At 34.6% G+C, this 26,367-nt stretch overlaps 1 protein-coding gene across 7 annotated transcripts in view; it reads right to left on the bottom strand.

The window, feature by feature from the left end:
- Dh31-R (Diuretic hormone 31 Receptor) overlaps nt 1–26,367 on the bottom strand; it is a 373,426-nt gene that overhangs the window by 36,360 nt on the left and 310,699 nt on the right. For all 7 annotated transcript variants that reach the window (XM_074170882.1, XM_074170881.1, XM_074170886.1 and 4 more), the window contains 2 exons: nt 25,321–25,500; nt 9,505–9,628 (listed from right to left, as the gene is read on the bottom strand). In XM_074170882.1, coding sequence (XP_074026983.1) covers nt 9,505–9,628; nt 25,321–25,500 — 304 coding nt within the window. The remainder of the gene's footprint in view (nt 1–9,504; nt 9,629–25,320; nt 25,501–26,367) is intronic.

Here is a 26,367-nt window from a genome sequence, read left to right as displayed (position 1 = left end):
CTGCAGAAAAACCCGAAAAAACCTGCAGCACCACATCATCTGAAGATCTTGATCTACCAATGTCCTCTCTCATAAAACAAAATGTTAGGTGTCTCCAGAGGCTCCAATAGATTTAATGCATCGCCGACCACCCGTTTCTTCGGTGTCAATATTTTTCCATTTGAAAAAGCGCTGAATTACTTTATGACTGTCGGACCTTCGAGTGTCGTTGTGTTCATGTTAAATTTGAGCTAGTCTAAACAAATGAATATATTGCATCCTGCGGATGATCATATAATTGGGAAGGTTAAAAAAATGCTAAGATGAGGTTTTTGTGGCTAGCGTAGCTGATGCGAGGGCTTGACAGTTTTTTTCAGGGAGACACAAAAGGTCGGTCACCGCAACTCGTCGAGACGAGATCGGGGGTCTCATCCCTCAGCCTCCGAGGCTGAGGGAGGTGGCCTAAATAGAGGAGTTCATTTGTTTGTGAGCGGGTGGTGCGACATTTAGATAAAATCGATAGTGAAATCATAAACCTGTAATGGGTACAGGGGAGTTCGAAATTAAAGTGTTAGTATTGAAAACACACCGGGTCAACGGAACTGATGGTTGACCATGAACCACCCAAAGAGGCGTTATGGGAGTGTTTGTTATTTTTTTTACTAACCAGTTGATGTTTAGAGAGAGTTCACATATTATTTTGTCTGAATCCACTTTCTATTTGCAAAGAGGTTACATATTGTTGGGTTCCTAGTGCTGATTGTTCAGCTAGAGTTCATAATACAATTACAAACCGAGTTGGTACGTTTGTAGTTATCCAACAGGTTGAATCATTAGTAAATAGCATGGTAAAATTGGCGGCATTTCCTTTGTTATTTTCTCTCTTATTTTATAGAATTCAACATTTTCTTTTTATATAAGGTTTTACACGTTGTTTTTTTATTGTTTTGTCCATAGAGTCGTTTTCTACTTACTATACTTTATATTTGAAACCTTGGACTTTCATTTTCTCTTGGACTGAGAAAAATACCATCCTCGTAGTGTAAGATGAAGTTCAGAGAACAAAAACAAATAAGAGACTTTTTTGTCAATCTACAGAGAAGAGAACAGTGAATGAAAAACATTTTGATTAGGATTAAAATTCAGTTCTAGAACCATATGATGAGAGAGAATATAAGTAGGTATACCAAATAATCAGATTTCAAAAAGACCAGCCTTCTGTACTTTGTTACACTGTCCGAGAAAAGGATAAAACCAGCTTTTATTACACTATCGTCAATCTTAAACCAGTCCGTTTCGTCTTTGACCAAGGCGTAATAATGACCAAATTCAACGCCAGAACCACAGTGAACAATGACTGCATGAATATTATAATAGTGGTCTGCTAGATTGAAATGTTCATCTATTTCGAACCATACAAAGAGTTTCTAACTTCCGTGTTCTTTACAAGCGTGTTCTTTAGTTTTTTAAACGATATTTATTTTAGGATAGAAGTACATGTATTACTAGGTTCTCAGGAAATTTTTTATTCGATTTTGATTTCTCACAGGCTTTACAATAGATTTTTGGTTGATTTTTTGATAAAATAATGGAAATCATCTATGACTTTTTCTAGGCTATGGCATAAATTTACTGATAAATTTGTGTCATAGCCTAGTCCACAGTATCAAGAAGCAATACTAGTATGTGCAAAATCATTTTTCAATTCGTTATACTGTTGAAATACTTGGTATTTTTTATTGGAGAGGACACACCCAACTATTTTGCCATTCTTCCACAAAGCAATGTTATTTTCATTCCCTTTCATAATGATACCTCTTTCTCATATTCTTTCTCATGATATAAGAAAACATTTCAGATCAGGACACCCCGTGAACACTTTAAACTTCGTTCGACCACCGTATAGAAGTAAACACCAGTAAGTTCACTCTCCGCCATATTTGGGTCCAGATTCCCACCTCGAATTTTATGCGCGGCCGAACTACAATGCAACCGACTGAATCTGAGGCCTTTACCAAGCGAGCCAAATTGAGGCATGGAATATCATCACAGAGTGAGTCGTTGTAAGTGGTGGTTTTGTATTTGTGAAAAATTTGTGTTTAGTTTCAAAATGAGCAAGTGTAAAGCTGTGAGTTGCTGTAATTTGCAGGGTGATGTCGGCATTAATTTTTTTCGATTTCTAATTGACAAAAAAAGGTTTGTTTTTCTATTATTCATTATGCAAGATTGAAGTAATGAACATATAACGAAAATCATAAAATAAATTGTTATACACCATATATAGTGAAGTCATTAATATGCAGACTTTTTATTATGAATTTAATTTGATCAAATTGAACTTTACGAATAGTATATGCCTTCAGTTCCACTGGAAATCCACAAAGGAAAATAATTGTTGAACCACATCAAGTTTTGATTTGTACCTGTAGGAAAACAATTACTTCCACTCAAATCTTTGCAAAACCAAAATATCAAATGTATATTCAAATAACCTTTTTTGGAGCCTACTTTCCATTTAAATATTCCAGATAATCTACTATAAATAACAAATATGTATTTTCTTAGATTCTGTCATCAATAACAAAAAACATTAGAATTTTATTCGATTGACACACTTCATAATTAGCAAACTAAGCAACCCAAAAGTAAGAAATCTGCACTAGGTACTAGGCAAAACCACAGATGCATCGCTGGACTCAAACTATCCTTGAAGGATAGTGAGTAGGGTCGATGACATCTTCCATCACGAATACGTCATGTATTCGATCGACAGAGAACTCAATATGAAATATGAAAGATAAACGAGGATCCTCAAGGGGGCCAGTTGCGAAGCAAAGCTTCAACATTGATCATCGACGAAATTCGTCCTCTGTCTCTTACTGCAGCTTTCACTGCAAGACAACTGGACAAAACTATCTATTAATGAATTTAAACATCATGCTATGATTAACATATACATTCCACGGCAAATAACTTCGAACCAAACCCCTTCGGGAAGTAATTAAAATCACCTGGATAATTGAAACATGTTTATCCTCCCTGCCACTACCGACTTCTGATAATTGTCGAAACCCAAATAGAATTGCTGTCGTTGAATTTACGGAGCAGTAACTGGCCTTTATCAGGTGGCAATAATTAAATGTAAACATAGAATGGAGTTCGTATTTATTTTGCCCAGTCTGGCCGTGGATATCCACAAAACGATATCATCGAAAGACATCGGAGGTGTGTATAACATTGAGTAATTATCGGAATGGAGTGTGCGAGCAGTTTGCGGTTGAAACTGAAAATGACCGTAGCGGACCGTACGGTCGAATGGACCGAAATGAATATTTCGAGATTGATCGTAATTCAGAAAGGCAATGAAATATTTAAATTTGTAATAGTTGAAGTTCTCGTTCAATTTTTTGATAATTTTTTCATCTTACTCAACTAATCTTGTCTGCGAGTGCAATTCGATTTTCTGATCTGATATCGTTCGAGGAGTACAAATATAAAAAATAAGGTAAATTTTCAAATTTCGCGGGCTACGTACATTCGATTAGCGATTTTTTTATGTTGTTATGTTGGCAGATTTACTTAAAAGGGTCGTAACTGGTGACAAATTATGGGTATATGATTATGACATCGAAACCAAAGTCCAATCGCCCCAATGGAAGAGTCCAGGAAAGCCAAGACCAGAAAAAGCACGCCAAGTTCGATCAGAACTTATAGTACAGGTAATAGAGGATTTTGTTTTGCAAAATCAGGCAGGAGTTATTTTATTGCATAGAAAGTTGCAGTCTGAAGTAATTAACCTAAAAACACAAAATACTTACAAAAATGGCGGACGGAAGTGCCGTTTGGGCCTATATCTCCGTAACCGTGCGCTTTAGGTCCACAATTATCAATTTCTTTTTTATAGATAATTAAATTTCCTATTTTTTTTGTTCAATAATTTGTTTCGTAGCACTTTACCGTTCACGACTTATATTATTATTACTTTTTGTTTATTAGCCGATATCTCTTCAAATAATTGTTTGAACAATAAATTGTTTATGATAAAACTTTTGCATTGCATTGTAGAGAATAATTTTGGAATTGACTCTTTCATGAGTTCAATATGCATTGTGAAAGGGTGTCAGGGGACTGAGTTTATGCCAGCCACAACATATCAGCTAAAAGTTATTTGTTCCTTGTTATATTTGCACTAGAATTATTCAAAAGGCATCGGTTTTCTCCGAAAAAATTAATGTCTTCAAACCGAATATAACAATTCCGCTTTCTGCTTCGATAAGTTTGTTGAAGGTTAAAATGGACACCAATATGTCTTGGCACAATCATGTCGCTGGAATTGCAAAGGCTGCTTCTCCAAACCGAGCCAGAAAACTATACACTCCTCAAAAACGTTTGCTCAGATCAGACCTTCATTGGAGTATTGTTCTCATGTATGGAGCTCCGCTCCTAAGCACACCCTGAAACTGCTGGATTTCTTTCATTTGGAAAACTGCATTGATGTGGAATACACTGCCTGAGAACGTTTTATCAAATAAATTCAATCTCAAGTGACTAAGATCCAATGTAAATCGCTACTTTCTTGGAGCACCATAAGGATTCGTTTGTAGTCGTTTTAGTTTGACCTTGGAAAAAAATCTGGATACCACTGAATTTATATGCTCAACAAAACTGCGAATGAACTAGTTCTGTATACCGCTTAGCTCCCTTTGCATTGGCATCGCTTTAGGCTTTGCCAAACAAATTTTGAACACCTAGATAGCAAGAAGATTTATGGACTTCTGGAAGAATCTTTCAGGCGTTCATTTACTCTTCGAAGCCTGATATCAAACAGTTTGAACTAGAGTAGGGATGAACTACGATATCTAACAGGCCTTCTCACAGGTCACTGTCATTTGAGTCATCATATGCAGAGTCTCGGATTGTCGGAAGATAGTGTGTATCGCCTCTGTTTGGGACAGCAAAGCACATACTTTGTGCCTTCCCCACTAGGGACCAAATCAGGTTTTCATAGTTTGGCTGAGCCGAACTTTTCCATCTGACCTGAAGGACCACTCACCATACAAACATAGACCCACTCACTTTTGACCTAACCTAACCTAACCATGTATACCTGGAACTTCACTGTTTAAGAAATCTTTTGATTGGACAACTGAGTTTATGTGGAATCAACTTCCTGAGAACGTTTCTCAAATGAATTGAAATCCAACGTGGAGCGCTACTTCCACACAGACACTGCTCTTAGAGCGCCTGAAGAATTTTTATGTAGTGCTAGAGTTTTATGTAGCGTTCAAACAAAAAACATGCTGTTTTTGGTTTGAGAGTAGTTTAGTTTCTTATCAGTGAAGATATCAAGTTCTGTCTCCAACAAGAGTATTTTCCATGATATTTTGGAAATGTAAATTTAACTCATCTTTCTTGTAATTGATTATTTGAAATGGTTTTTCCAAATCCTTACAAAAAATACGATCCAAATTTAACCTTCCGTTCGTACTTTGACTGCTGAAAAAGTAGGGAGGTGGAGATTTCAGCGGTGAATACATCAAACAAACAAAAAGGTGAATATCGGTCAGATTAGAACACAAACTCTCACTTCGCACCAAAAAAATAACCTTAGCCCTACAGAAACACCACTTTCATAAAGTTCATAACTTTGACTTCGAAAGCTGCAAACAGATCGCCAGTATACAGCACCAGAAACCCAGAAAGATAAGGAAAGCAATCGAAATCGAAATCTGAACAAGAGAGATGACATATACTATCTCACAGCTGCATGGAAAACCATCATATCAAAAATCAAGAATAGTGCACCACCAACACCAAGAACACCGGCCAGAACAATAATCAATGTACTTCCAATCAAATGTGACACATCCACCAATCAACCAGAAGGCTTCCTGCCATACATGCTCACCATCAACCAATCAGGACTTTCTACGCTATAAGTACAGCCTACGGCAACAGATAAATAGACAAACATCAACAAGGAAGATTTCAGTTTCAAGTTTAGCAATCAAGTAGAGCTCAATAATATTGCAGGTTGAATCTTGCCGAATCGTCGTGATAGTGTCAAAGATGAATTGATGTACAACCGGGACGGTACTTCAGCATGTGACACCATACGTGAAGAGGGACCACGCCAGAACTACGGCTTCAAACAGAAGCCGAAACTTCGAACAGAAAAAATCTACACACACTGCCCAACAGGCTGAAACAGATGTCTACCGGTGGCTTTTAAATTGAACACTCGGTCGTTTCTTCATTCCTCCGTACATCGTCAATTCTTTAAGTGATGTAATTATTTGAATCAAACTAAAATAAGTTATTCAAAACCACAAGTAGGAACGATACATTTCCTCAGAACATTTTTATTCACAAACCGAATAGGGATTACGTGATACATAAAAGTCTCCATCGAATGGACCACTCCACTGCGTTGTTTTATATTTATTTCAATGGAAGTTTTAAGGCCGAGGAATGTACTGGATTTATGGTTTTTCCGCAAATGTACGTCAGTTTCATATATTGTATCCACCTTCTCCATTCTTGACGGAAAGAGAACGTAATCACTGGAAAATGATTGATGATGGAAGTCGCAGACAGGGGAATGAGTGTTTCATGAAAAATAAGATTTTCGAAGTATCGATATATGATTCATCACAACGAATAGGAGATTGAATTACAACCAAATAGCTTTTGAGAACTGGTTGTTGTTTTGTTCTATACAAAAGAAATATCTACTGAAAGAACTATATCCCTAGTGAACGATGAAAGAGAAATGTTAAAGAATACTCAATTGATTAATCAATCTGCCTCATTGTCCAAAGAATGAAACCTTATTGACAAAAAACGAATGATTTTGAAATGAATTCGATGGTGACGTTTAACCTTGTATTGATGAATTTGAATAGTAATTTTGAAAATTTCCGCAATAGGCCGATTTTTGATTTGATCCTGAATAGTGTGAATTTCCTTCAAGCAATGATGTAACCACTGGTTTTTATTTTCAGAATCACTTCATTGGATTGAATAAAGAAATTGCTAACAAATGAAGCAGTGTGGGTATGAATTCCTATAGAAGCATTTGAACAGAAAGTTCCAATATTCAATCACAATCATATTTGAATATTTGATTTCATTGGCTCAATTTGATTAGGACAGTAATTGAGATTTTGAGAATCATAACTAAGCTACCAAGTAACGTATGAGTTAAGTATAATGACACCTGGATGTTAATTTCATGACTGTGAGTTTTATCGCCAAGGAAAGAAGCGTTTTATAGCTCTGTTACGCCAGCAACGCAAAGTACGGAAATCGCATTAGAAAATGCCAAAATTAGGTACTTTTTAGGTGCTTTTTAGGTACCGAAGTCAAAAAATTAGGTGCTCTGTAACTTTCACCGCAACTCAATACTCAAAGTAGTGTTCCTAGGAGTATGTGATGCTAGCAAAGCAATGAAAATAATAATAAAATAAAGAATATTAAGGGAACACTAATAGGTGCTAATTAAGTACTAAACGGTGAGGATCATACATTTTTTTAATTAATAAACAAAAGCTTTCAATTTCGCTAAACAACAGATCTAAGAATCAGGTCTCTCTAAAACGAGCACGAATGCTTTATCAGGTATGAACTAAGCTTGGTAATAAAGTACTAATTAGGTGCTTGCAAGAAATTGAGATGAAAACGACCGCGAATAAGTGAAAAAAATTCGAGATACCTGATTCGAGAAAAATCATGAATTACCACAAAATAAATAAGTCATCAATCACTAATATTATTTTATTGAATTTCGGTAACCACATGATTTTAATTTATTTTATCTTAATTGTTGCAATAAACTTGAAAGCAATAACATTTTTGAATAAAGACTGAAGAGAACTTTCAAACGATATATCACAAACTTATATTTCCATTCAAAACATTGAGGGTTGTACATGTCATTCGAAGGAAGTTGAGGGAAGGGGTGGCATTCCATTTGGATTCCAAGACATCGGCTACGGAGGCACATCTTCACCGGCAGCAGGAGATTGCATATCTTAATGAAGATCTAAAAGTGATTTCGAATTGGCGTTCAATTCAATTCAATTCAAAAACCCATGCATCGGTTTTCTCCAAGAAGATAAATATCTCTGAACCGGATATGATAATGTCAGGTCAGACAGTTCCTCTTTCTGCTTCGATGAGTTTTTTGGAGGATTAAAATGGAAATCAACATGTCTTGGTACAATCATGTTACTGGAATTGCAAAGACTGCTTCTCGAAAGCTTGGAACACTGTTCAGAACCAGAAAACTGTACACACCTCAACAACTTTTGATGCTTTATAAAGCTCAGATTTGACCTTCTTTGGAGTATTGTTCTCATGTATGAAGCTCTGCCTGCAAATATACCCTGAAGTTGCTGGATTCCATCCAGAAAAGAGCCATCGGCGAACATCACGTGCAACCTTGATAGCCTGGAACATGGAAGAAGGGCTGGAGATTTGTCTCATTTCTATAGATACTTTCAAGGGAAGTGTTCAAGTAACTTGGCACATTTGATTCCACAAAGAGCGGCACATATCAGAAATACGCGACGGACTGTGACTCTTCATCGTTTTGAGGTTCAACTCAGTATACCTCGAACTTCACTGTTTAAGAACTCTTTCATCTGGAGAACTGAGTTTATATGGAATAAACTCAACTTCCTGAGATTTTTTTTCCAAATGGATTTAATCTCCAGCGATTCAAATCCAATGTAAGTCGCTACTTTCGTACACAGGCACCGCTCTGTGAGCGCCTTAAGGACTTTTCAGTTGTACTTGCATTTTGTCTTGAAAAAAAGTAAATATATTAACAATCGGCAATGACCAGAAGAATGGACTGAAATTTGAGCCTTGTGGAACCGCTGAGTGTGCAACATAACAAGTAAAACTATTATAAGAAACATACCGTTGTAATGTTATCCAAATAAGATTTAGGAAATTTCATTGAGAGTCAGTAAAACCCACATTCGAAAGTTTGTTTATATGAACACCATTATCTAACCTCTGTTTTCTATTGTTTCATTGACATGTTCGATAGATACTGTTGAGTTTGTAATAGTGTATCTTCGACCCATAAATAATGTTGACAAGATGGTATAATGTTTCTTTCTTCTCAAAATATACCGTTATAAAAAATGATTTCAAACTAGTTTGCAAAATTTGACAGGGTTGAAACGGTTGAGTTGTAGTTGATAATTTCACATTTTATTCACTTATTGATTCTGATCTATCAAATCGTCTCGTTTTTAATAATTTGTCTACAGATTTTTCTCTCAATGTCACTTCCATGTATACTATTCTAGCAAGGCTAATGATCGAAATGCATTTCAAGAGCCTAATTCACGGCGATTTTAACTCTTTGAGACTTATATTCCTTGATATCGAGGGTTGTCAATAACTGTGATAATTTTCCGTCTGAAAAGTTAATTCCTTTGAAATTGCCCTCAATACAAAAGGTTCCCTATAAATATCGCAATTGATGGGAGAAAAACGATTTCCACTAACCTGAAACGAGGTCGTTATGGCAGACAACAAATCATAGAAATGCTCCCAAGCTACCCCGTTCTCTGGTCGAAAGGGCGTGAGCAAAAAGTTGAGTCCCAGAAGTGGTACGAGTAGTAGTGTGGCCCTGAAATGAATTGAAAACAAAAAATAACATATTGATGTTCAAAACGGAACCTATAATAAAGGATATGAAATCATTGAAATTTCCCCACAATGTATTTATATAACACTTTATGATTATGTCCAATTTGATGATTCTGTTCCCAGTTAGTATTGAAAACGTCTGAAGAAGCTATTGCATGGTATCGCGATTTTGTGAATTGTCAAATGAAAATCTCATAATAAAGTTTTAATTGTATACATGAGGAAACATGTCAAAAAGTTTTATGAATATTTGTTAAGTCATGAGAGAAGCCAATCCAGTAATAGCCATCACAGCGGATATTGTATTTACAATTCCTCATACAAAAAGATTGGATCTATCCCAATACAATCTACTGCAGATGAAGAAGGAATCGCACGGGAACAGCAACGTCTTCAAAGTTGCTAGATCTAGTATTCATGCCTTAGGTCTCCTGTTTAGGCTCTCAAGTTACTGTTAGAGTTTTGAAATCTACTGATGACCCAGTTATCTTCTTATAATAATTATCAAGTGACTCCTATTTGTAACTGTTTCTTGTATAATTACACTGTTTTGTTTGTTTCAGTGAGGTTGACCATAGAAAAATTCGCAATGAACGAATCTACTACCAGTAGAATGACTGTAGTAGAAAGCTAATTAAAGTGAATTTTAAAAAGTATTGATATAAGAATTGTGCTCTTTTATAATCATTGCTGACTCAATCATCAATCACAACTTTGTGTTTCCTGTGACTCAAGTAATCTTTGAAAAAGTTTGCAAGCTCACTTCAGCACAACTTCTCCAATTGTTCTAGCACAAGCCCATTACTTATAGTTTCAGTGATCTTTCCTAGAAGCATAAAAACTCAAAAATGTTGTAGTACACAAGGAATGTGGAGTCGATATTCATTTCCTTAGGAGTGGGTTTTTCATTAAGCAGGTCTCGTTTCACTACAAAAGGTTCAGTTTTGAAAAGTGGCTATTCCTCCGAAAGCATATTTTTGCAACACAAAAACTCCAAACATTTTGCTTGGAAAATATTTCGAGCAAAAATGAAAATAATGAAAACACTAGTAAAAACGTGTAAAACGTTCTAGAAAATCTAGGGAGTTCTAGAATAGTTCAGAATATTCGAAAGCATTCCAAAATATCCGGAACATATCCAAATATCGACTATTGTGAAATGTTCAAGAATAGTTCTTTTGTGAACATATTGGAACATCCCAGGTCTTTGTCAAACTTTTTTTAAGGACATTTTCAAACTTACACATTAATTTAGGATGAAACTGCAGTAATGTTAGATACAAATAATAAGTGGTAAAATACATATAAAGTTACAATTCTCTTTTCTTCATTATGATTTCCTACCACGTAGTAACGGCTACGTCCATCAATTTATTGAAATACATTTAGCTTGTCAGGTCGCTAAATGTATTTTGTCGTGGGGATAGTTTCAACTTGAATTATATGGTAAACAAGGCAATTATAATGATCATTGAAATATTTAGGTAACTGGTAATTTGATGATAATTAATATCGCATTCCTCTAAATACCTTCATAGTGGTATGAGTTATAATTATTTTAAACGAGGACTTTTTATAGGCCTGTTAGAAGCGAACAATGTGAATTGTTGTGACATATCTGAAAGAGAATAAATTGCGTTTCTGATTTAAACTCGCAGAATGGCACCACCGCCCCGATTTCTAACGGATAACAACGTAACATATTTATTTATAATACGAAATGATATCGAACTAAATGGCTTACTTCAATATTTCATTCAAAACCTGTATTCCGAATAAATTCGTAGCTGCTATTGTCTTCAACTATTCTCGTAGAATGGGACGAATTCCACATATAACGAATATATGGAATTCATCCCATTCATCTCAAGGATTTTAAATTCCGAGATTCATGTCACAAGGTAATTCGCGATTCACATCGTTTGCAATTCTCCTAGTAAAATGAAAATAAAAAGGTTTCAGATGTCAGAGCGAAACTTTTCTGAAAGTATTCGGTAGAATAATTGTCGGTGTCATGTGAAATTGTTAGACTATGAATACACGGAATGAGAGTTCAGACGATGTTTTCTTTTTATTTGAGATTCTGAGTAATTACTAATCATCAGTAATAAATCATCCTATTAGGGAAGCAAACTATAATATTTGACTAAAATTTCTTAGAATCAGTAATTGTTCATTTCACTAATACAACCTAGTACAATCGCTTTAGGTAAACTTTTTTCGTCGAGAACTGTCGAAACTGGAAATGGCCCAGGTTCTTCATCAATAACTTCTTTCTTTGAGAATGTCATGTACACGGACCTCTTCACCCATTACGCGACTGCGACAGACTAAGGTGTTCAAGACACCATTCTGTCTGACCATGATGAACCCTTCAGCCCCTCGACTCTTTCATGGCTCGAGGTCTTCAATGCCATTGAAGAACATCCCATACATTGGCTTATCCCCGTTGAGTGTCTGAAACTAAACCGAATTTATCAGTCACAAGGTCAGCTTTCCTGAAAAAAATGATCCAGTATCTGCTTTCTCATGGTCGACTATCCAGAGACGGGAATCCGAACTCCAAATGACTTCACAGGCTCCATCCAGTACCATTCTGTCATGTAGACACTCCAAACTCGAAAGTCCATGGCTTTCTTTTTGTTGGGGGAAACAACCGTGGAACAGACGATTTGGAACACTACTTGTAATTCCCTACATCAGAAGATTCAAGGAAAGGATAAGAAGAATTGGGTCCAAGTAAAACAACAGAACTTACTTCAAATCTAAGAACACTATCCGTAGCAGTTTCACAAAAACCAGGTTACCAAACGCGGACTGCGATTCCAAGAATTGCATTTACCGGATACCCTGCGAGTGTGAAGAATCATACATTCATGAAATCAAGAGGCCATTGGAACGCAGTTAACCAAGCTAGCGAAGAGATACGCAACATATGGAAACCTATAATCAAGAGGAACACGGCCAACTCCCGCCAAATGGTCAGCTCTCGCTAGAACCGATGAAGCGGAGAAGCGATAATCAGTATCAATATGGATTTTCATGAAGTATTGGCCAGTTCTATTCAATTATGTAACAGAACAGTCTATTTCTCATCTATTTCTATGGTTCAACATTACCACGTTGAGTTTTTGAATCGAAAGGTCAAACGAACCGTGTTCAGTGACAAGTATGCTGTGGTTTGTATTCTTTATTATAAACTGGCACGAAATTTTGCGATAACTCTAATTGAGAAATGTACTGGATGATTCTATAGTTCGCATTTCCTACGGATAATTGACCGAAGGAGAACGAGTCGTTATCAATTTCATCAGTTTGGACTTCGAGCTCAAGCTGAAGTCGGCCACAAGGAGAAACACTGGTTTAGGGGAAATTCAAAGAAGCCGCGTATATTTTTTCCAACAAAGCATTTAGTCAAGCTAGCGTAGAGATACGCAACATATCGAAACCTCTAATTAAGCGGAACAAGACCAACTCTCGCCAAACGGTCAGCTCCCGCTAAAAATCCATGGAGCGGAGAGAGGGAAGAGGGGATAGGTGAAAGCACTCGAATGACCTATAAATAGTCAGATCTCGAAGGAATAACTCCAGTTATCACCCGAAGACGATTGTGGATACTAACAATCGAAACGTCGTGTAGTAACTTGGTTTGGAATTGTTTAATTTTTTATTTGTTAATTTTCTTTTCTTGTTAATATTTTTTTTTTAATTTTTTCAGCTCGGGTTGATAGTTAAATTTTTTTGATTTGTTTGGTTGTTGCTTGCATGTTATTTCAGTGTAATGTCAGTTTTTTGCTTGATAAAATTGTTATTTTTCAGCTAATCCTTTTAATTTTTTCAGGGATTCCAAATCAATTTATATCATATTAGACAATGGAAGTCCAAACTGATGAAATACACCACGAAATATTGTCAACCACCTTCAAACAAACGAGTCGTTATCTGATAGAGAAAAGAAAGAGAATATACTTATTGAGAACTATATACGACTTCTTAAATTTAATGTTCGGACTCGCAAACGACATGGGATTATAAGATGTTTGAAAATTGGTATGCAGTTTTCCTTTCGCATATTCCCCATAGAACAAAATTTGTGTCAAAAATTTATAAATAACAATAAAATAGAAATCCGCCCCAAGAAAATGAAGAAAACACGTTTATGGATAGCCATTTATCCAAAATGGAATGCATGGTCGTTTTGTATTTCACTGTAAGAGTTTTATCGTGTTACTTGAGATTTTATGGAAACCGTATCCGTATTATGTCTCAATATCCTGCTTCTGTAAATCACTATTCATCCATGAAATATGTGAAATATGAATTGGAAATACAGTTGGAAAGAGGTCTTGTGTAATATCATTTTTATATTAATGTTTCACCGGGTAACTCAAATTATATTGAAAACAGCTTTCTTTCAAATGCTCTGAAATGATAAAAAAATGAAATTGAAACTACATAAACTCAAATCATATGCCCTGTTTGGAACCTTTGGTGTGGTAATGAATATGATTGGATCTTTTTCTCAAGACTCAGGTACCTGGAACAGATATCTATGGTAGAATTAGGGATAGCTTTCTAAGTATGATTAGTTTGATCTTCCTCTTTAAGATTATCACTTGGTGATCGAAACATCTGTAGAGGTGTTGAAATAACTAAAAAAAAAAAACAAAAAAAATATGTATTTCCAACAGGAGTACCCAGTTACAGGAAATGCTATTATTATAGAGTATATATGAAATAAATATTAAAAATAATGGAATATAGAAATGTATAAAAGTAAATGCTGAAACAAAGTATACATAAAATATTCGTTCGCGTAGAATTTCAAAAGAGGAAGGAAAACTTGAGTATATAAGACAAAAAGTTACAAATCATGCATGGTGTTGGGAAAAAACTCCAGTAATATTCATATAGAAAATTGTCGGTAGATTTACCAATTTTTAGGGTACATTCAAAATGAAGTGATATGTTAAATTTTACATCAAACATAAGACCTCGTTAATCCTTAGCTCGCACAGTTCCGACTTTTGAGAATTGTCGTTCATAGGGGTGAGGCAATATTTTATTTCATATATATTGTGCGATATTCAGTTTATTTCAAAATTCAATTTTACAGCACGTGAATTAAGGCTTGTTTATTGAGAATTTTTGCTAGTAATCAATTTTTTATTTCTTAGTTATCGTTGGAAAGTGTGGACACTTACTTAAATTGGAAAAAAAATTCTATCCGAATTAGTGAGTATCCAAACCTACCAAAATATAATCAATCAATTAAAGTACAAAATAGTCTATATAAATTCTGGAAAATGGTTTATCTCTGCATTTCCAAGGCACTATAATTATTTTTGGTGCACTATTTTCGCAATATCTGGTCAAACTTTCAATATATAAGATTATCTATAGATATAGTTCAAAATATTATGCACAAGCAATTCTCTTCATTTTGACTACACCAAAATGTAGAGAATGAAGTTGTAACAGAAATTATTTCTTTGAAGACTCGAGAATAATAGTCAGGTGATTCCCTAACAAAATATCATCTTTAACAATTTATTCAATTCTAATCGGGAAAATTTTGTAATCCAGCGTTTTTAGGCCAACCGAATTCTACAAATTCAATAATTTTTTGTAAAATACGCTCAAAACGAAGTTTGGCAGTTCAGTACAACTAGACTGATTTTATTTTAGACCAACCTGTATCAGAACATGTGAAGGATGGTATACAGTGTTCAACAAAGAAGACTTACATTTTAAAAGACAATTACTGGTGCAAGGTCATAAGAGTAAATTTTGGTGTGTATCAATGGTTAGTGGGTTGACTTTATCATTCTCCATCTAGCTCGGATTCTATATTCATAGAAAACCTGGAAAAAATCTTTGATGATATCTTTGTCAATGATAAGCGTTGCATTCTTGTAGGAGATTTAAATTTAGATTTCTTGAATAACAGTTTTTATGTGAAAAAAATCAAATCTACTAGTACTGGATCCTATCAGAATTACTAATAACAGCGAGACTCTGATTGATTATGTACTAACTAATAATAATTGTGCAAATTGTTTTGTCCATCCTACTCCTAAAATAAGTGACCATTCATTAATATCTATTTGTCCCAAAAATAACAAACGAAATGAAAGCACTTCTATTAAAAATTATAGAAACCTTAGTGAGCGAAATTTGGATAAAATGAAACTAGATTTAATTTCATGTGATCGGGATTTGAATTCAACAGATGTTAGTGTCATATATTTCAATTTACTTAATAACTGTCAATCAGTTATCGATAAAGTTGCACCAATTCAAGTATGTCACTATAAAAGTAACATTCCATGGTTTGACAACGAAATTCATATTAAAATAAAACAACGTGATCAGATATATAAGGATTTTATTAAAACTATTGGGGTGAATAGAAATGTCAAATGGAAAGAATTTAAGAAACAGAGAAATGAAGTAGTAAATTTATTTAAAAAGAAAAAAGAACAATACTTCTTCGATAGAGTAGATATGTATAAAAAATAACTCTCAACTGATGTGGAAAACATTAAAAAAGCTTATAAACATGAATTGCCAAAACTTTCCGAGCTGTATAGAATTTCACTCAACAAACCAAATGTATATTGTTAATAATAAAACTAAAATAGTAAACGAATTTAACTACTACTTCATTACTAGTATTCAGCAAATTGTTGATAGTATAGATAATGTTCAAGATTGGAAATTCAATAATTGTAATCTATATCCTAATTTTTCCAAGTTTCACATATCAACAATGAATGAAATACGTCTAATTGTTAACTCCTTAGACAACAAAAACAATGTTCATGAGATCTTAAATTCCAAAATGCTCAAAATCATTTTTGAAACATGTGGACATATAATTTCAAATCTTGTAAATACTTCTTTTCAAACTTCTAAAATTCCAAATCCTTTAAAAGTTAGTACTATAGTTCCCATTCAAAAGGTAAACAAAACAATCAAGGCCAGTGAATATAGACCATTACCACCAATAGAAAAAATTCTTGAACTAGCTGTTTATAAGCAGGTACTTGATCATGTTGAAAAAAATGAAATTTTAATAAATAATCAATCTGGATTCCGTAAAAAATATTCATGTGAATCCGCACTACAACTCACTTTATCTAAATTCAAAAAAGAAGTTGACAACAATAAATTTGTAGTAGTTGTTTTTCTTGATCTGAAGAGGGCGTTTGAAACAATTGATCGTAATATTCTTCTAATGAAATTAATAGGTTATGGCATTGATGGTGATGTTAACCAATGGTTATCTGACTATTTATCCCATAGAAAGCAAAAAGTCAGAGTTCAAGATGATATCTCACAGGAATTGGATATACATATAGGTGTGCCTCAGGGTAGCGTTTTAGGACCTCTGCTTCTTATCTTATACTTAAATGACATAAACTTGTTTACAAACGTTGATTTTATAAATTTATTTGCAGATGATACACTATTGGCATGCTACGATACAAGCTTAGATAGAATAGAATTTATTGTTTCATTCAAATACATAGATATAATATATGAGCACAGAGAATATAGCGAACCAAAATTATAGATAAAGCTATTGATAAAATGAATGCCGCATTAAAGGATGTGAATGAGTACCTTATGGCAAATAGATTAAAACTGAATAGAATGAAAACTAAAGGAATGATCATTACAACAAAATATAAATGGAACAACCTTGATTTAAATGAAATAAATCTACAAATCGATAATGAAAACGTTGAAATTGTGTCATGTATCAAATATCTTGGATTCTAGTTAGATAATTTATCACTTTGTGGCAATCATTTCGATTATATATGTAAAAAAATATCTAGAAAACTATATTTCATCGCAAGAATTTCTGGTAATTTATCCACTCAGTCTAAAATTACTGTGTACAATCGATTATCCAACCACATTTTGATTACTGTGCTTCTATTATTTTCTTGTTTAAGCTAAATCAAACATCCCAATTACAAACACTTAAAAATCGCGGTATACGAATTGTTCTAAAAGTGAATAGATTCACTGAAATTGGAATTATGTTACAAACTTTGCGGTGACTACCAGTTTCTTTATTTGTATTACTTAACCATGACATTTATATATAAAATTCTGAATAACTTATCACCTTCATATTTTTCAGAATTTGTTAGTTTGAATTCAGAAGTGTACAAATATGCCACAAGAAATCATACTAATTTGCAGAACGCATAGGAGAAGTGCCACGAATTCTTTATTTTTCAAAGGGTTTGATGCATACAATAAATTACCAAATGAAATTAAATCTAGTCCATCATTAAGTATTTTTAAAAAACAGTTATTGAAATCCATCCATAATGCTAGATAGAATAATACTTGGTAAGATAATATTAATGAATATAGTATTTGTATGTTGTTTTCTTCTTTTTATCATCGTATTGGAGCTGCACCTATATTGCAATATATTTTTGATAGCATTTTTATGTTAGTAATATGATTCATATAATATTGTGTATTAGGATTACCTATTTCAAAAAATATATTCTTCTTCTTCTTCAACACAAAGACTGAAGACATTTGAGCTGGTTTGCGACCTGAAGTGATGGCGTTTATTCATTTAATTGTTGAAGATTCATTCAATATCGAGAGAACTGATTTACTTTTAATGAAATTTCCTTCCCAAACTAATGAAATGATTAGTTGCGATGATTGATTCTATGATGAATCCCATAATTACAAACGAACCGGACATGGGATTCACGTTTGATATCCTGCTCTTCTTTGAATTACGGTTCTGACATGTCAACTCAATTGAGATCTGGAAATTTCCAAATGAGAGAAAATTCCACTATTTCCAATTCTTCCGTATAGTCGACTGTGACATTTCATTAACAGAGTGTAATTAAAACTCTTGGTTGTTTGAACTCCACGTCGTTCTTCATTTTCTCATACAAAAGTAATTGTATTCGAAGTAATATTCGAAACATGGAAATTGAAATTCATTCCGTGAAAATGACGGATACTGAGGAAATATTGGGTGATACAAAATATATAGTCGACATTTCATATGTGAAATGGTTCCTGATTTATCATAAATAAAAAAATACTGGAACAGAGCAAATGAAATATGGAGAAGAAATCACTTTTATGAATGCTATAGTTTTAGTTCACTGTTCTTCAAATGAGATAGTGAATTAAAAATAAATATAGTTTGAAAAAACACGCTTTTAAAGAACATCGAACTGAAAAGTCAAAAATATTTTTTTTAAAACAAAAGCTTAAAACAATAACGAACAAAAAATATTAGTATTATTGTGAAAAAAGCGACGGGCGCTTGATATACAAAAAATATGGCACAAAGCGCCCACGATTTTTTCACAATCATACTAGTATTTTTCGTTCGTTATTGTTTCAAGCTTATTGAATTTTTTTTTGACTTCAGTTCGATGTTCTTGAAAATCGTGTTTTTCAGTTTTTTAAACTATATTCATTTCGAATTTTTCAGTTTCGTATGCTATAGAAGCGTGTTTTTTATGCTTTTTAAAGTATATTTAATTTATCGAACTCCGGCAGCAGCAGGCGTGCAACGGAAGGTTACAAATGAGGCAGCAGGCGCGCGTGTTAATAAAAAATACTTTTTTCAGATGAAGAAATACATGAAAAGTGAGTTCGAATTATATCAAGGAGGTTACGTACAGCGCCATCTGCCCGCGAACAGATCAAGCAATAATGTCGATAATTCTGTCAAATACAGATCCCAAGCAGTCAAACGGGAATAAATATGAAATGAAAAGGAGAGTTACAAACAAAACAAACAAACAAACATACATATATACATATACATGAAAACATTGAAAATCGAACACAAAACAGAGTTTGTTTGAAATATGTTAACTTTCACGGTTGGAGATAACCATGTCATAACTATTTTTCGGGTTTTGTAGCCGTGGTCTGCAGGTTTTCATGTTTGACGTTTCGTCAACTACTGCGATAGAAATCATCAAAGGCGATGAGGTATCGATCAAAGTGCTAGAGTTGTTGTTCCGTTGTTCTCAACGCGGAAACTACAATGCCGGTATTTGACTTCAGATTCATATGATCTGACTTTGATTGTGTACAATGGATACTACTTTGTAGAATGCTTTGTTTCAATTTTTCCCAAATCAACTCGATGGGATTGAAAACACAAAAATAGGGGGGAAATCTCAGTATGGTGTGTCCATACTTTTCAGCAATACTGTCAAGGACATACACTTTTTCAAATGTTTTTGTCTGTAAAACTAAGTAGTTGGTTTTTGGTATAGTTATTTCCAAAATACAAATTGTTATCCATTAGCATATTTCCTCCAATTTTTATTCGGTACTTTGATGAGCTGTCGCGAATGATAGGAAGCGTTGTCAAGAACTATTACACTATTTTATTATTATATCAATTCAATACATGAATGAATGTACGCTGTCTGTCAAAAATGAGGTGAGTTCCATTTTATCCACTTCAAAGTAGCCTCCCTCAGATATAATACACTTGCGGATTTTTTCATTCTTCGAAGCAGTTCTGATACTGGTTTTTTGATATGTCCTTGAGCTCTCTCAGCGATTCGGTTTTTATATTCTCAAGCATCGCAAAACGCCGTTCTTTCATGAGTTTCTCCAATCTTGGGAACAGAAAAAGTTGCAGGGGGGCAAATCTGGTGAATACGGTAGCTGAGGCATGATTACAATGTTGTTTTTGGCCAAAAATTTACTAACAAGCAATAACGAGTGAGCAGGTGCATCACGTGATGCAAAAACCATCAGCTGTTGCTTCTTGATATTTGATAGTTGATTTTGTTTTCATTACTATATACCGATGATTCGTCATCAGTTATGACCCGCATGACGACGGAAGATGCAATGGCATATGTAACAACACAAATCTACAAAAATTTAGATGAAACCACACCTTCTCTATGCATTTTCGTCGACCTAACTGAGGCATTCGATACTGTCTGTCACGAGAAACTTTTGAAATGTCTAGAAAAAATTGGATTTCGTGGAATCGCACATGAACTGTTCGAAAACTATCTAAAAAATAGACAGTATAAAGTCATGGTTGAAGAGACAATGTGCTTGAGCAAAACAATGGAATACGGGGTACCACAAGGAACAGTCCTCGGTCCACACCTTTTTAATATATATCTAAATGACCTTCTCAATCTTGATCTGGTGACATAGTGAGTTTTGCTGACGACACGGTAATTATTTATCATTCGAACTAATGGGCTGAATTGAAAACCATCGTCGAAAATGACTTCCCGAATGGTTCGCCAGTAACACCCACGATAAATTCAGATAAGACTTTTTCTCTACCTTTCGCACAATATTCCAAAAACATGGCGATGTACAAAACTATGAAAATTAATTTGGGTGATATGGAAATAGAAATAAAATCCAAAGATGAAATTGAATACATTGGCATATTCATAAATAGCAAATTGAAATAGAATCACCACATTGAACATATTGTAAAAAAAATAAGATCATTGATTCCCATGTTCAAGTTCTTGAAATAGGTGTTTGATCAAAAGCAATTGGAAATTCTGTACAACTCTCTTGTTAGACCACATATAAGTTGTGGCATTCTAGCATGGGGTGGAGTAACCAAAAACTTCCTCACTCAAATCCATTCACTCGGTTTATTCAAGAAGATTCCCAAAAAATGGCTTCATTCTACGCCAAGAATGGAAATACACGAAAGGATAGATAGAAAAAATAATTACTATACCTAGTTCCATATTTTTTCAATTTCAAATTGTTAATGTAGTACTGTTTTGCTGTTTAACTGCGAATGATTATTGTGTCTGTATATGTACGTATATATGTGTGTATATGTCTGTATATATGTCTGTGTATATGTATATATACTCTATGATATCTTTATGAAAAAGTAATAGTTGTATTATTGTTTTCCTTATAACCCCACGCACAAGGATATATCCTTTTGGGGGTTAACTGTTATATATACCATACATTTATTTATTCATACATTTATTGTATTACACTATATTATTATTTTTATTATTATTATTATTTTAAATGAATCGTGATTGACACCGACCTTACTAAATAACTGCCACACAAGCGATGCTTATGCAATGGTTTTTTTTTTATCAAAATTCCGCAATTTTGCAACGAACTTTGCTGCCACAGGCTTCATTTCCAAAATTTACAAAAAGTTGCATGCGGCATGAGCCAACCGATATGCCGACATTCTCAGCAACTTCCCTCATAGTGATTCGACAATTCTCCATAACAATGGTTTTCACTTCCTCAACATTTTCATCGGTTGTTGATGTGCTGTGGCGTCCAGGACAAACATAGCAATTCACATATTCTCGACCTAGTCTCGCTCGCAGACAAGACGTTTTCACTTTTGATTTCTGTTAGAGTTTTGGTATATGTGATGCTTCTTCCCCACTTGGGGCTTTGTTCAAAAGATGGAGTTGTTACTAGTTGACAATCTTTCTCTCAGGTTTTATTTATGTAGTGGAAATTAATCGAGTTCCCGGACACTTTGCTGTCTGCGTAGGATATGTACTGACGAGAGGTGATACTTCGGAACCGCGGCCTGAGGTGATCTACTTGAATAATTTCAGCATCATCCTGCTGCTGGATGAACGTGAAACATCAGCGAGACTAGCCTCTGAGAGGAATCTTGCATGAATGTCTGTAGAATATAGTTTGATATCCAGCATGGTAGTAGCCAGGAAAGTAGTTGTTTTTTTTGATATATGTTTACCACACCCTACTGTGTAGGTAATTGGGCAACACGTGGTTGCCAAAAACAAAAAAACAGCTCAAACGAACGGAGTCACCAACAGAGCCCATCGCACATTTGTAATTTCAATTAGGAGACCTAGAATTTCTAGGATATCTTAACATCACCACAGAGGCAGCTACAGCTACCTGCAAAACTCCCGGGTCCAGGATATAAAAATAAAAGAGAAGGTGTTATCGAGTGTCTATGATTCAGTTGAAAAGAAATTAGAAATATCATAGTTAAAATCGATATTTTTATAGTGAATACAGGTTTTGAAAACGGAAAAGAGTTGTTTTACGAAACGTTAACCACTTAAGAAAGCTAAGTATCAATATTTAATTTTTTCAATTGTTTTTTTCAATTTGTAAGCCAAATTTATGATTACGATAAGTTACTTACTAATTGGACTTTTTAGTAGTTTATATTACGCAGTCACTTTTCAGGGCGAACTTTTCAGTTTGCTCTTTACTACACTTCAGCAGATCCTCTATTGATTTCTACAGATTGTGGAAGGTTATAAACCAAAAAAAAAGTATAAAAATATTGAAATATTGTTCATTCAATTCACTTATTCATCCACCAATGAATATCTGATATTGATAATGACATTGGAACTAGTATGTTAGCATCGTCATAATAAGTATTCAAAACAGTTTCGTAGTTCACCAGTTTTCTGAAAGATACTTACATCAAAAAATGTATCATAGTCACTTTCATCTCGGACAGAAGTTTATTCATGAGTGAAACTTCATCAAATCATCCTTAAGGCGAAAGGATAAGTTTTGAGAAGTAATATTTCAAAAACACTAATAATCACGACATGAATTTATAACAAGTTCAGAAAGAAGCACGTTGCTTAGTAACTGCTGTAGACGGAAGGTAGTCCTGTAGGCAAAGTTTTGGATAAAGTTATAATTGAAATTCAGTATCAATTAGGTAGCAGATGTTCCATCTATGAATTTTTTGAAATCGATATTTATACCAAGACAATTGCTTGGAGTAACAATTCATTTGATTTGTATAAGAAAAACAAACGATTGATATTTGATGACTGTGAATATATTTATCGAAAGTGATATCACAAGACATCAGGCAATTCCTCATTTAGCATTAGAGAAACAATGTTCGAATATATGATCTCACTATTTTTCATTCATCAAAAGCGTTTGATCCAGTGTGCTCGGATTTCTCATCAAAAAACTAGCAATGCTCGGGTTTCCACGAAATGTCATAAACTGGATACAATACTATATGACAAACAGAGAAATGGTTGTAATCTGCAATGGATCGACATCTAAGTCAAAGACTGTGAAACTCGGGATACCACAAGGCTCTGTTCTAGGACCTCTACTGTTTCTTCGCTATGTCAATGATTTTCCTCAACATATACACACAATGTTGGCTGGTGATACAACGATAACTATAGCAGGCAATAATGCTGAGAAACTCATCAGCAAATTCGAACACATTATTGATCAGTTCAGTACCTCGTGCCAAAAAAATAAGCTTATTTCAAATACTTCAAAATCGATCAGTGTTAATTTCCACTTCATAATATCAAATCTAACCTGTGCATTCATGCTGAGTTTTAATATTTAGTCACATTCATATTTGAATATTTGAATCGATTGGTTCAACTTGATTAGAACAGTGACAGTGATTGAAATTTGTGTATGAATATGAAACTTCCTGAGTTTATTTTTGCACCCGCTATTGAATTTATCAAAGTACAAGAAGCAGAATGTTCAACAGGAATAGACCACGTACATATGACGTTCATGAAAAAGCTGGAAAACTTATTGAAAGAACCCTCAACTTATCTTTTTTATATAAGAATATCTACTTATCTTCTTTCGAATGGATTCAAGAGCTCTGTCTTTCTGAGGAAAATATGATAGAATTGAAGAGACAACAACTTAGTAGATTGTCATCACTCAAAAAGTGGCATCCTGAGAGTAGGTGTACCATAAGGTTATACTTATCAATAATCAATTTTCGAAAATATTTATTCTTCTCATAGACCTTTTCTGGTGGACGAAGCTCTTTGACATTTGAACTGGAGAACTCATATGAAACCAATAATTCAGATGACGCTTCGGATGGATACTGGATGAAACCAAAACACCAATAATGATTGCAGGTAGAGAACTGATTTTTGTGTGTCGATCTATTCGATTTCCTCGTTGTCAAATATTTCCCAAAAATCAAATGTTCTCTTTATCACCCAATGTTGACTGTCCTTGTTCATCTTTCACTGCCTGAACCTCTGTGAATGCTGTTTTTGGAGAGTGCATTGGCTTGGGATGTGGGGGTTGAGCAAACTGGCATTCGGATGCCCACGTAGCCCCACTGGATACGGAAATGACAGAATCCCTTGTGGTTCTGTTATTTTCTAACTGAATGGCATCCCAACGATGGCTTAATCCTGAGGTGTGTGTATCCGTGCCGGGAGGATGAATGACACCAGCCTATCAGCCGTCTCTACGGAACCTTCAAGATACCGGGCGCCCTCTCGTCGTAGCATCGCCTTGTCACGGTAATGCGGGCTCTGCCGTGATTGACCTTCTTTCCATAGCTACTGGTGAGACTTTTATGGACAGAGTAAACTCAAAAATTCTTTCTGACGCTGAGTCTACAGAGGTGATGGATGTCGAGCTTCCGACTCCAACTGACCTCGCTGTAAATTTAGATCAGGAGCGAGAGCTTCTCAACCCTCCAACTCCTGATCCAATAACTGAACCTAAAAAATAGTTTGGTGGTGCAGCCAGGAAACGACTGAGTCGTCTTGAGCGGCGTACTTTGGTCTCAACCCAACCTAACCTAACCCAATGTTTATACAAGAGACAAATTTTGTTAACTATACTCCAATTTGTACATACCTTAATGCTTGTAGCGACGATCTAGATGCTCCGGTTCCAGATCCATCGTTAGCAGGACCTCTTCTCAGTTTCACAACGACAACTCGTACAATGTTGATGAGGAAAAATAGATTCAAAATAATTGTGGCGGCTACGGGAATTTGATGGATGATTTCGAATCTAGAATCTTTTATCCAGCACCTGGAACAATGAAATAATAGTTGATCAATGTCCTTATAACAGGATGCTCTACAATAATAATCAGTAACGTCGTGTTTCGGAAGGAGGTGAAAATCTCAGGGTCGATTAGATGGAACCAGAACCCAATAAACAATTTGTGACTTCAGACAAAAGACAGTGCTATTTCCATCGTCTGGTTAATGGTGCTAGGCTGAACCACGAATGCATTGTCTTCGAAGGACAAGTATGACACCTTACTTATCTTAGATAAACAAGGGTCTTCCAAACGGTTTTTGCGAAACCAACCCTGAACGGGAAATCACTTCTGTCTTTCTCATCTAAGAAATTTCATTCATGAATGGAGACTTCTCAAGAAGAGACGTTCATGCATACCCATTCTGAGGCTTGACGACTCGTTCTTTTAGGCCAGTTATCGGTTTCGTGAAATATATACAGATAGATCAATATAGTTCTGAACAAATAAGTTTCCAATGAAAGGATTCCATAAAATTATTCATGAATTATGTATATATGATCGTCATCTTGATGACGTTGTTATGAAACATGATATTTACATTCTTACCGTGATTGAGATATTTGGTAAAATATTGAATATCATAAATATCTCATATCTCATATCAAATCATTTTGTTTAGGCTGATGGAAATTCGTATTTTTTCAAACAACAAGCAGCTACATTTCGTTTAATAAATTGGTGACGAAATATGAAATTACATTTTTATATTATAATAACATGAAAATGAATGGAAGCTAATGGTGACATGAAATGACGTTATTACAAGACCATTTCGAAGACATCATTTCGGGAAAAAAATACCGAATATTTATTTGAAATTGGTAGTTATTACCTACTGATACAAAAAGACG

This window comes from Leptinotarsa decemlineata, unplaced genomic scaffold (genome assembly GCF_025532065.1).
Source record: "Leptinotarsa decemlineata unplaced genomic scaffold, Ldec_3_MD MMD2_tig00000008_RagTag_RagTag, whole genome shotgun sequence".
Taxonomy (NCBI): domain Eukaryota; kingdom Metazoa; phylum Arthropoda; class Insecta; order Coleoptera; family Chrysomelidae; genus Leptinotarsa; species Leptinotarsa decemlineata.
This window is presented reverse-complemented; position numbering and strand designations above follow the sequence as displayed.